Genomic DNA, 14075 nt, shown 5'->3' with positions numbered 1-14075 from the left:
ATAGTAAAAATATATTGTTTATTGCATTCAACTTGTGAGAGTGAGAAAGGAAAGGGGGGGTTGGGGAAGGGGAGGGGAGGGGGGACATGGGGTATTTACAAGTGGATGTATTTTATATTTTGATTTCGTATCTCGGCTGGAAAGTTTTCCATTTTCATATGTATTTGTTGGAACCTATCGTAAATAAAAAAATTTTTTAAAAAAGAGAGGCTTTTCATGAAATTTTGTTTTAAAATATGTGTATTATATATAACTGTCTTCTTGAGTTCTTCCCTACATGCAACCCTGGTAATTCTGCTTTACTGTAGAGTTTTATGCCATCCAGGATTTATCCTATACAAGCCTAACAAAACCTGTCATGGTAATTTGTTTTCTTTTTATTAGAGGAACCCAGACAGCCCTTTCATTTGTAATGATTTGACGGTTATCTTTGAGATCTTCATTTCTACCGTCAACATCAAGCTGTGCTATCTAATGAATCTGTAACTGTGCTAATACTTACTTGTATTCCATGTGGGCCGTAGCATTTCAAAAGTGCAAAACATGCTGTAAGGAAAACAGCAACAGCAAGAGAGCATGCCTCCCCCCCCCCAATAACCTACTGTATTAAATTTTAATCAAAATTGATTGATGCTTTTGAAGGGAAACACCTTCAAAGTTCAGCTTATCTCACTGTCTAGATTTAAGATACTGAAAAACCTCATTTCCTAACAGGTTGCCAATGCTCATAACACTGGACTATTAGAGCCTTCAGTGCTATCAAATCTTATAAAATAAAATGTACCTATGCTTAGAACTAAATGATAATTATCACTGAATAACGAATTGGTTAGTTCAAACAGACATTTATGGCAGCATATCAGAGAGAGAAATTTCCCTACAGGTCAAACACCTTTAAAGCACTTGAAAAACTTTGATTAACTAAAATTCAGTTTGCCCATCTGCCTTGAAAGGAGCACCTGTATCTCAAATCAAATTGTATCTGCAGCTAAAGGAAGAGAGGAATTTCTATCAATTATACTTTGCTTCTAGATGACAACAGAATTTTATTCCCTTTTTTGTGCTCACCTAGCAGTCCTCTATGTTGTTTAACATCTACATCAGAGCTTTCCAAACTGTGTGTCCTGACATGTCAGTGTATAAGCTACAGTGTGTAGGTGTGTCATGAAAATGCTCCCTGCTCTCCTCCCGGGGCTGAGAACGGGTCCTCTGGTTTGCTAGTAAAACTGAATAACTGTGTTGTGAAATGATGCAAGTCTAAAAAGTGTGTCACCAGCATGAAAAGTTCTGTAAGTGCTGGTTTTGACCTATAAATCAGCTCAAGACCACAATATCTCAAGGATATGAACCAATCCGGACCCTGCAACCATCATTTGGGGCCCTTCACGAGAGGTGCAGGGGATGGCAACATGAAAATGGGCTCTTTCTGTTATGACTCCCAGTTTGCAGCATGTCTTCCCCAGGAAGGCTCGCCTGGTACCTCCATTACATATCTTTAGGTGCCAGACAAGAAAATTTCTCTATAACCTGGCTTTTGGCTCTATGCCCTTTTAAATGTGTTTGTGGAGGAGGGGGTGTAGTGGATCCCATGGCTAACCACCAATGTAGTGGGCTCACCCGGCTAACTATCCTCAAATATAGCGGACCCACCGCACAGTATGCCAATTAAACAAATTTCTACAATTTACCACAGGCTGTCTTGTAGGGGTCTTATGTGAGGGAAAACTTAGTAATTTAGAGGAAAAGAGGAAAAGTTTTATTTACAAAAATAAGTTGGTGAAACAAAGATGGGTCAAGACTTGTGTTCTTTCGGAAACCAGTTACAGTGGTGCCTCAACTTACGAATTTAATCCACCCCGAAGGCACCTTCATAAGTCAAAAAATTCGTAAGTCGAAAAACACCATTGGAAACGCGATTTCCCATAGGAATGCATTGAAAACGGAAAAATTCGTAAGGCGAAGCAACCCTATCTAAAAATTCGTAAGTCGAAAAATCCCTATCTAAAACCGCCGCGGCTTTTTCCGGATGTCAAGACATTCGTAAGCGCGCGGCCATTACCCCCATTCATGAGTCAAAAAATTCAGTTGTCGAGTCATTCGTAAGTCGAGGTACCACTGTAACTTTTTAATTACACTAAAGATACTGCAGGCATTAAAACAAAGTAATAAATGTACAGCTTCTCTGCAGTTCAAGTAGATGCTAAGGTTTCTGGAATAGGTGCTTAACTTGGTTTCTGTGACTTCACTCTCATTCCTTTACTTAGTTATTACAGTTACTTACCAGTACAGTAGTTATGTTACAGTTAAATACTTTTGACACAGCCCAGCACCCTTCTCAGCCTAATACTTTGGTTCATGAGTGAGGGGCACTTTTCAGCAGTTACCCACTCTCTTAGCAGTCCCACTCCTGAGGTATTTGAATTAGTATAATTAGGCTCCTTTACCAATTCCTCCTCTTTGTTCTATGCCTATTTAGGGGAAGGAATGTTCTATATAGGAAACAGTTTGGGAGGACCAGGAAAGTGATTGTTTTCAAATGTCAGTGGAGAGCTCCTTGGTGAAACTGACAATGCAGAGGGAGGAAAGACAATATTATCATCATCATCATTATTTAATCAATCTGTTAGTCACTTTATCTTGCCTAAGGCAACCCAAAGTGACTTACAACCTAACAAAAACAAAAAACCATGGATACATTAAGAACAGGGGAAGGAAATATATTTAAAATGCCCAATCTACAGATAATAAAAGGCCATGCCAATTTCACTAATATCTGGAATTTTCCAACTCCCTTCACTTCACCTCAGTCTGGAGGAAGCTATCCAGGTATTGCATGATGCCTCAGCTGTTTGAAGACTGCTCCTGGCAGTGGCCTCCCACCCCCTTCCCATTATCTGGGCAGAATGGTGACAGTGGCTGTTGTCTGTGTAAAAAGTAAGGTGCAAGAGATTCAGTTCATTCCAGAAGCAGTACAATGAAACCTTAAGGCAAGTTCTTCCATCACCTGTTGCCTCCATGTCAGCACTAATAAATATCAGCGAGTCAGTTGTAGGGGAGGCAATCAAAGCCCAAGAAGGGTAAATTTTTGACAGCTAGGACAAAACTGGGGAGGGGGGAATCCCCAAGCTCTTCCAATGCCCCTTAAGGGGGAAGCAAATCCTTAAAGCTTCCCCTTGCAATAGTAGCTAGGGAAACTTCATAGAATCATAGAATTGTAGAGTTGGAAGGAACCCTGAGAGTCATCTAGTCCGACCCCCTGCAATTTTGGAATCCTGCCCACAACCAGGGGCATAGCAAGGGGGCTGCGGTAGGTGCAGTCTGCCCCGGGTGTCTGAGGGGAGGGTGACAAAATGGTGAGCGGCACTCACCACGGGGTCTGCAGTGTGCCTGAGCCACGCATCTCTCCTGGGAGTGATGTGGTGGCTTGAGTGCCCACAGGCTCTGCCCTGCCCCCAAACAGTCCTCCTGTTGCCTCCCCCTCAGCTGTATAGCAGTTGAGCAGGAGGAGGCAGGCAGACTCCTCGGAGGCCCCGTGGTGCCCCCGTGTGCAGCTGGCACCTCCCTCAGGCGCAGGGCATGCGTGCTGCCCCAGGCTGCCCACAGCTGTCCCTGGGTGGGCTCAAACCACCAATCTTTTGGTTAATTGCCAGACGCACTGAACCTTTACACTATCTGTCCACCATATTCTCCCTGCATCCACCATTAGTCCTGTTCTTTGAAGGGGCGGAGAGATTTGGGTGTGTCTTCTTAAGATGTTCCTTTTTTCCTTGAAAAGGATATCTGAGCGCACCAGCACTGGTGCACTTAGCAATGTGTTAATTTAAAAAGCAAACAAACCTACAGGACTTTGCCAACACCAATTGACAGTTTCACTGCAGAGCAAGGGAAGGGCAGTAAAACAAATGACTGATGGGCAGGCAGGTAGAAAGGCAGGCTTACATACCTAACCAACCACCACTTCATACCTGGTGAGACAATAGACCTTTTTATCAGTTCACTTCTGAAAGATTTATGCTGTTATTCCCAGCGACAGAAGCTCTAAATGTCACTGCGCCACCAACCCCATAAAATGCAACAATGAGGAAATTGTAATAATGCTGTATTTTGGAATTAATAATCTCAGTCATAAGAAGAGGAAGAAGAAGAAGAGTTTGGATTTGATATCCCGCTTTATCACTACCAAGGAGTCTCAAAGCGGCTAACAATCTGCTTTCCCTTCCTCCCCAACAACAAACACTCTGTGAGATGAGTGAGGCTGAGAGACTTCAGAGAAGTGTGACTAGCCCAAGGTCACCCAGCAGCTGCTTGTGGAGGAGCTGGGAATCAAACCCAGTTCACCAGATTAGGAGTCCACCGCTCTTAACCACTACACCACACTGTAAGTGAATGAGCAAATAGAGTCGTTACTGAGGGAAAGTCTAGTGTAGAAGGAATAATCCCAAAATGGCATTATGCATGCAAGTGTTTATAATCAAGGGTTTATGGCAGGCATAGCCAACTCTGGCCCTCCAGATGTTTGGGACTACAATTCCCACCATCCCTGAGCATTGTCATTAATCCCAACAAATTATATTACTTATTTAACCTAAATATATTTTTGCCTAGTTATTTAAACTACTTGCAGGATAGCCCTGTAGGAACTTCCACCTTCCTCCAGATGGGGTGAAAGCCCCTGCTTTTATTAATGTTGTAGTTTTCATGCCACACTTTATTTTATTCGATTGATTAATTTTTTAACATATTTTATTAGTGTACTAAGGGACCCAGGTGGCACTGTGGTTAAACCACTGAGCCTAGGGCTTGCTGATCAGAAGGTTGGCGGTTCGAATCCCTGTGATGGGGTGAGCTCCCGTTGCTCGGTCCCAGCTCCTGCCAACCTAGCAGTTCGAAAGCACTTCAAAATGCAAGTAGATAAATAGGAACCGCTACAGCGGAAAGGTAAACGGCATTTCCATGTGCTGCTCTGGTTCGCCAGAAGTGGCTTTGTCATGCTGGCCACATAACCTGGAAGCTATACGCCGGCTCCCTCGGCCAATAATGCGAGATGAGCGCGCAGCCCCAGAGTCGGTCACGACTGGACCTAATGGTCAGGGGTCCCTTTACCTTTATTAGTGTACAAAAGCTTTCTATCTTTGTGTTATACCCAAAAAGATGGTAGGTAAATAAATAAATAGTGTGCTCTCAGTTTTATTTATTCAAATAAGATTTTCACTGATACTGTCAATGACCAGCATAATAGGTTTTATTTCTTGAAATGAGTTATAGACCACTTCCCATTCAAGGATCCTGAAGTATTTTACAGAATAAAATTTCAATCCTTAAATGTTAAAAACTTTCAAACATATCAAATAAGTATTAATATATACATAAAATTAAACCAGGTACCGTCAATGAGCATTGTCAGGGATTATACACAATATCTAAAATGGACCAGTGAGCCTGAGAAAATGAATGTGTTTTTAAGTCTTTGTAAGCACCTTACTATGGGTGCCGCCCGCAAAGCAGTTATTTCTTCCAAGGCCGGCAGCTGTGTGCAAACAGAACTTTGTGGTATAAAAGAGAACGGTTTGGTGTAAAAACTTGAAATATTTCTGGACAAGAAAAACACTCAATACTTTTTAAAAATGCTACAAAGGAGAAATTGCTGCTGATTGGGAAGGAAGTGCTTTGGAATGTAGCAATTATATACTCTCATTAAGATAGCATTCTTCTGGTAGCTATGTTAAGTCACCCTGAATAATTCTGAAGGCAGAAAAGCAGTCCTGCTGTTGTCAATGCTCCTTGTAGAGGTGGTGAAATATGCGCTGAGGTAAATTCCATTCCCCAGGGGCCATCACAGGAAAAGTTCTTCACCTGTTGACCTGTGGCACAATTGAGAAGCTTAAGAAAAGCCAGGGCTATGTTGCTATGTTGGTATGAAGGACAAATAAGTAAACTGGGGCTTGATATTTACAAGGAAGAACTTTGTTCATATTTTATCATGCTGATGAGTCATTATTGCCACATAGAAATAATTAGAGAACAGCCTGTTCTGTTGACAGCTGCTTTGTTGTTCCAAAATTAATCATCATTGATCCTGCCTCAGTTGTTGTACATAGGTTTGCTTTTGTACCAGCTGTCACATTTTTTACTTCACCTCTCTGGCAATAAATTCATTGTGTCTGTCTTTGAAAAACCTGACTGACAAGAGCAGTTTCTTATAGGTGAAGGGTTTCCACTTGTTTCACTGGTGCTGTGTTTGAACTCCACAGCTCAGCTGGAGGCAAGCCTCGGGACCTTCTATGCACCCACAAGGCCTCTCTCTGAGACAACTGTGTTGGAATACAGGGACCAGATCAGCAGATATGCAAGAAGATTCTTCCACCATCTGCTCAGGTGAATGACAGCTTTAATTTTTTTATTAACTTCAGATTAATTACTCATTTCAGTAACCTTGTCCTTTAATGTGGATAACACATTTTCTTAAAAGATTGCCCTGGAAAAAAAGCATTTATTATCAGCTTTGTTTGTTTAGCTAGACTTTCCTTCTTATAAAGACATGCATTGTAGACAGTGCTTTTCTTCTAGAAAAAAAGTGTCCCGGAGTACCCACAGAAAAAAGCACTGATTGTAGATAAGGCGCTGTTTTCATTTGTTTTGCCATAATCACGTTTTAAAGTGAATCATTCCTCAATTTTATAGAGAAGTGAGTGGTTCTGTGGATATGCTCTGTATTTGGACTAAAAGATATAACTGTTAGGGGGAGCTGAGTTTAATGCATACTAAAAATGCAAATTAGCAATGTGTGGCCTAATACAATTTTTCACACTGAACTTCTAAAATTGGTCAATTTTATTCCTCACTCTTTAAATTTAATGATTATATTATCTACGTTTCAGGTCTCAACCCCAACATTAAAATTAGTTTTCAAAGCTGACCCCTTATATTAGGCCACTTTCTTGATTTTATGGTTAATGTAGCACATGTACCATTTAGATGCAAGCAGGTGCACAATGTGCATTCAACCTTGACATGTCTTTAAGATATTTTAATAGAGACCACATAGCATTCCCATAAAGGGTTAACAGGGAAGGAACAACAGAGAGAAATAATGTAAGAAACTTAAAATATTCTAATTTTCCCTTTTAATAGATTAATCTTGAAGAGATGTTAATTGGAACAGTTTTTCTTAAGCAACCATAGCAACAGGCATTTATAGAGTTAAAGCCATTCATTCAAGTGAACTGGTCTAAAGAATACATAGGAACATATAGGAAAGGTGTGGAAGGGAGGAATAGTGGGGAAAGAATTCTGACCGAAAGAGAAGGCTGAACTGAAGAGTGATGAACACAGAGCAAAGGCGGAGCTAGCTGCTCCGGCACCTGGAGCAGTGCACATGCTATGCCCGCGGGGGTGGAGCTAGCCACCTGCGGGGGCACCAACTGTGGTGAGCAATGAGCATCCCAGGGGGTGTGCTGCCCATGGTGAGTGGCAGGCGTCCCAGGAGGGTGCTGCCCACAGTGAGCATCCCAAGGGCAGCGATGTCACCTCCCCCCAGTGATGACACCCGGGGCAGACCGCACCCACCACCCACCCCTTCCTACGCCACTGACACAGGACGGATTCAGTAACAGGACAGAGGTTGCAAACACCAGGATAATGTTTGGGTAGTGTTTCTGTGTGGTATGGAAGTGCTTAAAAGCCATTTTCCAAGGAGGAAAAACAAGAGTTTGGGGCACTGATAGGTTGTCTAGGAAGTTTGTAAAGGAGTTGGGGTGGGAGGGTTGAGGCTTCTTTTACGAAAGGGAAAAGAGAGGTGGCATCAGATAGATGGAAAAGATTCAAATCCAATTAGGAATATTCTGGGGCAGGGATCTTGCAAATGGGTGGTACCAGGTGGATATGAGTAGTGGTCCTAAAAGTGAATCTTTGGCACAAAATTGAATGGTAAAAAGCAGAAAAGATGGAGGAAAGAACCAGCGGGAAGAAAGGCAAGGGGGAAAGTCTTCTAAAAAGTTGTAGAGAACATAGAAAGAAAGGGGATTGAATGAATCATGGGCGTAGGCAGGGGGGCAGGAGGGGGCAGCTGCCCCCCCTAGAAGCAAAAAATTATTGTATTTTACAGACCATAACCAGCACTTTTCCCCTCCAAAAACTGAAGTGGAAAGGGCTTTGCTTTAGCGAGAGCAGCTCTCCACTTGCTGGGGGGGGGGGGCGGAAAAAAAATCTGTAACAAAAACACATCAAATAAATAAAGCAAAGTGGCTACCGGTACTTAAGCAGTTAAGACAATGGAGCAGAAAATCCCTTCAGGCAAGGTTTGATAGCTGACCAATTCACCCTATTGTTCTTCAGTGGTAGTTGTTAATGAGCATTCAGGGATCGCATTAAGAGTTCTATTGGCGATTTAATGAGGGTGCATTGACTAAGGTGGCTGTGCAAGGCTAAAAGGAAAAGAATAAGAAAGGGGGGGGGCTGTAGCTTTTGATAGACACAGTGCTGTTTATAAAAAGCAGAGGTGTTCCAGTCTGCCTCTCCTCCTGCATCTGTATACTGTAAATCAGGGGTGGCCACCTCCCAAGAGACTCTGATCTACTCACAGTTAAAAACTGGGAGTGATCTACCCCCTTTTGGGGGGTTCAGGTCAAAGCTGTTGAGTTTTTTTAAGGAAGGGAAGCCCTGTTTTTTTGAGTTTAGGTCAAACTTGTTGAGCTTCTTTTAGGAGGAAGGGAGGCCCATTTTTGTTTAGGGCTTCAGGTCATAGTTCAGCTTTTTTTAGGGAGGAGGAAAATTTCGGGTGAGCTTTTTTTAGGGGTGCCAGTGAACTAGCGGTGATCTACCACAGACATCCAGTGATCTACTGGTAGATCACAATCTACCTGTTGGACGTGCCTGCTGTAAATCAAGCAGAGAGAAAGCTGCTTGCAAAGCTCCTGTACAGGCGTACCAGTATCACAGCGTCACCCAGCATCACAGCGTCACCCAGAGGCACCCACAAATGTGAGTTATCCCTCTCTCTATTTCTTCCTTCCTTCCCTCCCTCTTCCGTCCTTAATAAAATACGGGGGGGGGCAGATAAGCCCCACATAGAAAGCCCATCAACATGGGGGGGTGACTCTTTAAAATACAGTATTTACCAGTAATTGGGGGGAGGGCACCTAGGCCTCTAGGAGTTTGCTGCTATGCTTAGGACAATTCAAGAAAGCAGATTGATGCATATGCTATGGTAATATATCAATAGAATCATGGAATTGTAGTCGGAAGGGACCACAAGGGTCATCTAGTCCAACCCCCTGCAATGCAGGATCTTTTTCCCAAGGTGGGGCTTGAACCCACAACATGGTTGAAATATTATGCTGATATGCAGCAACACCTCGGAGCTGTCGTGACTGCGGCCGTGCCTTCCCTCGCCCTCGTCCGCCCTGCCACCCCCTCTCGCCTGCCTGACCCTCCCGTCCTCTTACTGCAGAGTTCCAGCATCACAGCATCACCCAGAGGCACCCACAAATATGAGTTATCCCTCTCTCTATTTCTTCCTTCCTTCCCTCTTCCATCCTTAATAAAATACGGGGGGGCAGAGAAGCCCCACATAGAAAGCCCATCAACATGGGGGGGGTGACTCTTTAAAATACAGTACAGTCGTACCTCGGGTTGCGAACACCTCGGGTTACGAACAACCCGGGTTACGAACTTTGCAAACCCGGAAGTATTTTCACCGTGCGCAGAAGCGCCGCACGCCTTTGCGCATGCGCAAAGCGCACAAATAGCGGAAATAGCAGTTCGGGCCCTTTTCGGGTTACGAACTTTTCGGGTTACGAACTGCGACCCGGAACGGATCGCGTTCGTAACCCGAGGTACCACTGTATTTACCAGTAATTGGGGGGGGGGAGATGCACCTAGGCCTTTAGGAGTTGGCTGCTATGCCTAGGAGTAGGACAATTCAAGAAAGCAGAATGATGCATATGCTATGGCTATATATCAATAGAATCATAGAATTGTAGTCGGAAGGGACCACAAGGGTCATCTAGTCCAACCCCCTGCAATGCAGGAATTTTTTCCTAAGGTGGGGCTTGAACCCACAACATGGTTGAAATATTATGCTGATATGCAGCAACGCCTTGGAGCCGTCGTGTCTGTGGCCGTGCCTTGCCTCACCTTCGCCCGCCCTGTCACCCCCTCTCGCCTGCCCATCCTCTCCAGCCAAGCAGGGTAGCCATCGATGCTGCCAGCCCCAGAAGCACAGCCCCAGAAGCTGCCGCCACCACGATATCGTCAGGCCAGCTGGCCCTGTAGCCCCGCCCACGTTCCCACTTCGGGGCCCCGCCCCTGAATGACCATGGCTTGCCCCCCCCCTAGTTTTGATCCTGGCTACGCCCCTGCGAATAAGAGTGAACAAAGAGGAGCTGACAGAGAGAAGTGGGAATGACCAAGGAAGACGGAAGTTGGGGGGGAGTGGGGGGTTCCTCGGAGAAATCAGGAGACCAGTGAGGGAAGAAAGCAGGCTTAAAGTACCTCTCCTCGTTTGTCTGTATAACTTGAGATCAATACCATTCGGTACCTCTTTGGCAACAAAAAGGGAGCAAGAGTTTAAAAGATTGCTGTCATCTGGGGCACAAAGCATCCATTTTTATGATCAAGTTCCATTATTAAAGTAAAGCAAAGGCTATGATCCTGTCTTGGTGGCTCACTGGAATCAAAATGGATATAACAAATGCTTTTTAAAGTAGTGCTAACTTGGTAGTAAACTGATGATCCAGACTTTTGCTAGCTTAATAGAAGGTAAAAATTGGCATGCAGTTGAAGGCAATAGCTGCTGCCCACTTCATGGCAGGGTATGCTTTTGCAGTTTAGCAAGTGATATTCTGGAAGGTCAGAGATTGAGTTTGGGGATAATGTGTATACCAAATAAATGATTACCTTGTGTCATGTAGACAGCATTTCTTAGAATGTGCTCAGCATGTCTACACACCAAAAGGCAGCTTCTCCTATTATCTCCCATGTCTTTTGAAACATCCTCCCAGTTAAGGTTACCCATAAGCTACCCATGTAAAAAATGATCAAAGCTAGGGAAATTTAATGACATCAACACAAGTGTGGGGAAGGATTACATAACATATTGAAGCATCAGTTAGCAAAAATTTGTGGAAAAAGACACACAATTAAATGGACTTTATTTCAATGTATTTTTATTATTGTTTGTTTGTTTGTTGCATTTATATACCACCTTTCAGTCAAGGCATACAGGAGGGGGTCTGTCTGGAGCAGGCCCTGAACCTACTGTATAGGTTCACAGTAAACAGTGAAACTTTTGATGTAATGTACTCAATAGTTTGAAAGCATCTGTAACCAATATTGTCCAGAGGTCTAAGGAAAAGCTGGTCCTGCAACCATGAAAAAGTGCATTGAGTTCTTAATTTTTACTACCAAATGTTGATCTACATTTTAAAAATTGATGAGATATCACACTTAACACAATAGGGATTTTTAGTAGAAGCAGCTACTCATCCCTAACCTTAGTTCCCTCTGCTTTAGTGCTGCCTCCTGGTGTGTAGACATGCTGATATGTTTTCTCAATAAATGTAGCTTTCAAGACATACTGTTAAGTTTACATGATCACCAGAGTGAGAGGGCTAAAGCTGGAACAGAAGAAAAGCTGAAGAGAATTAATGTAATAAAAGCTGGGATTTAACAGACAGGGTTGAGCAAAATAAGTGTGAAACAACAGGTGTCATCGGTTCTTATCAGCATTTTTAATTAACATCTGTTTTCAGCCCAGAGTACTTTGGAAGAGAATGCTGGAGTGTGCCTGTATTTTAAGATAAAGGTAGACTATTGAGGAGTTCCTAAACAGTAAGAGGTTGAGGATCCTAAGAGGTAGGGAGGAGGTGCGTGCAGTGGGGATGTGAGTTGCAGCATTTACAAGCCTGAAGGAAAGCCATTTTAGCAACATCCCTACAAGAGATTGCTATGGCAACAAAATATTTTCTCTTAGAGGAAAATAAAAATGATAAGGAGTGTGGGAAATTCAAAGGGAAAGGAGATTCTAATAAAAAGAACGTATGAGATGCGTTTTGAAAGCAGCTACAGCTTTACTGTTTGAATTATAATTTTAATTGAATAATTCTATGTACCTCTTCAGTCTCTTTCATTAAGAGTCTCAGAACTTTGCCAAAATTAAAAGAGCCAAACTGTGAAAAGGAAATGTGTTCATTCTTACAACAACATAAAAGGAAACTGAGGCTACTCAATTATATGTGATTTACTGCATGTGAAATGGACATCCTATGAAGTTGCCTTTAAATTGTTCCCAGCATCAACTATTGTCACTTTGTAATCTATTCATCTCCAGTCACACTGACTGGGGGATTTTTATATGTTTTTCTCTATACCACTGCAATATATATAGCAAAGTGCATGGTGGCATACAGAAAATTCCTTAATCCATAGAAACACCATTTTGACGGTTCATTCCATACTGACTACTGTCCTGGGAACTAGTTCAAAACCATGACATTGTGCTTCTCGGTCTGTTCATGTGAGAAATGCAGAAACAGAATTTGGACGTTGCAACAACAATAAATCTTTTCAACAATAAACCAGCTTTAATTCCTTTCAAAGCCTTATATCCTAGAAGAGGTGGCTCTACAGAGGACTCCTTCTTCCCTGCCCTCTTTTGAAACATTGCATGTCCCCCGCAACCCATGAATGTCTTGCTTCTGTTAAAGGAAAAATGAATGCAGCCGCTTTGACTGTCCTTCTTACGCAAAGATGACAAGCAGGCAGTATTCTACTCAATTGCTTAGTAAGAAGAAGAACTGCTGCTGCTGCTTCTTGCAGTTTTCTGGCCAAAAAAACCACAAGGGACCTTGGGATGATTGGCAAAGCCTTCCATATTTTGCACTTTTCCTACTTCATTCAAATAACCATTTCTCACTTGCTTTTAGTTGTACAGTGCTTTTTTGTACTTCATTTCAGTGTGCTTTCTGAGATACAATCCCGTTAGTTCATTTAGTTATTTGCAGTACGCCATCATCACACTGTTTCCCAGTGTTCTAAAGGCAGGACATACACATACATTGTATTGTTGTAGTTGCTTTCCACCCTAATTCACACACCACTAATTTAGGTTGTGTCTTTAGAATCTCAGAAAGCAGTGTGGTGGTATCCAGTACACACTCCTTTAATCTTTGCAATAGATTAACATAGAAAAGAAATATATTTCATTATCTGGCATTAACAGCAAGAACAACGCATTCCACAGATGCTGGCTTCAATTAATATTGGGCAGTCCTTATGTCCAGATAGATATAGAGGAGACTGAGAGGAGATACGATAGCCATCTTCAAATATCTCAAGAATTGTCACAGGGGAGATGGAGGAAGCTTGTTTTCTCCTGTTCTGGAGGGCAGGACCCAAACCAATTACGCCAAGGTACAAGAAAGGAGATTCTGGCTAAACATCAAGATCTTTTTGTCAAGTCTCCTGTTTTCCGCGGGAAACCCCTGTATTTAAATCCGTTTCCCGCTGTTACCCCGAATGGCAAAATATCCCGTAATTCCCCCGGATTTATAAGGAAGCAGCTCCTGCCGGCTGAAAATCACCTCTGCGCATGTCCGGGCATGCGCAAAAGCATGCGCAGAAGCGATTTCTGATGCCCAGGCATGCGGACACGGGCAGCATGGCACCGGATGTCGCTTCTGCGCATATCTGGACATGCGCAGAAGCGACTTCCGGTGCCGGGCTGCTGCTGATCCCTTATTTTCCAATCCAGAAGTTGACAGGTATGGTTGGGTGTCCATTTGTTATGGATGCTTTAGTTGATATTTCCTGCATTGCAGGGGGTTGGACTACAATTCTGTGATTCTATGAGATTGGTGCCTTTAACTATACACCTGACCACATAAAGGGCAGTGAGATCTTCAGAGCACTGAGTAGTAGGTGGTGGGTGCTCATCTTTTATTTGTGTAAGGGCTCACATTTAGTTTCCACACCACATAAATAATCATTCTAAAACAAAGTTTGTATGAGAAATAATTTCTGATCAGAAAGAGGACTTCACAGGCCATTTCACATATCTAGACCACTCATCCTCTGGG

The 14075-nt window shown here is 43.0% G+C and overlaps 1 protein-coding gene across 16 annotated transcripts in view; it reads left to right on the top strand.

The window, feature by feature from the left end:
- WDPCP (WD repeat containing planar cell polarity effector) overlaps positions 1 to 14075 on the top strand; it is a 210478-nt gene that overhangs the window by 117896 nt on the left and 78507 nt on the right. For all 16 annotated transcript variants that reach the window (XR_015949268.1, XR_015949267.1, XR_015949269.1 and 13 more), the window contains one exon: positions 6252 to 6375. Coding sequence is in view for 7 of the 16 variants with exons in the window: in XM_088667074.1 (XP_088523200.1) it covers positions 6252 to 6375 (124 nt within the window). In the remaining 9 variants the exon portion in view is untranslated. The remainder of the gene's footprint in view (positions 1 to 6251; positions 6376 to 14075) is intronic.

This window comes from Zootoca vivipara, chromosome 3 (assembly GCF_965207765.1).
Source record: "Zootoca vivipara chromosome 3, rZooViv2.hap1.1, whole genome shotgun sequence".
Lineage (NCBI taxonomy): Eukaryota > Metazoa > Chordata > Lepidosauria > Squamata > Lacertidae > Zootoca > Zootoca vivipara.
Note: the sequence above shows the minus strand (reverse complement) of the source record. Positions and strands in the feature narration are given on the sequence as shown.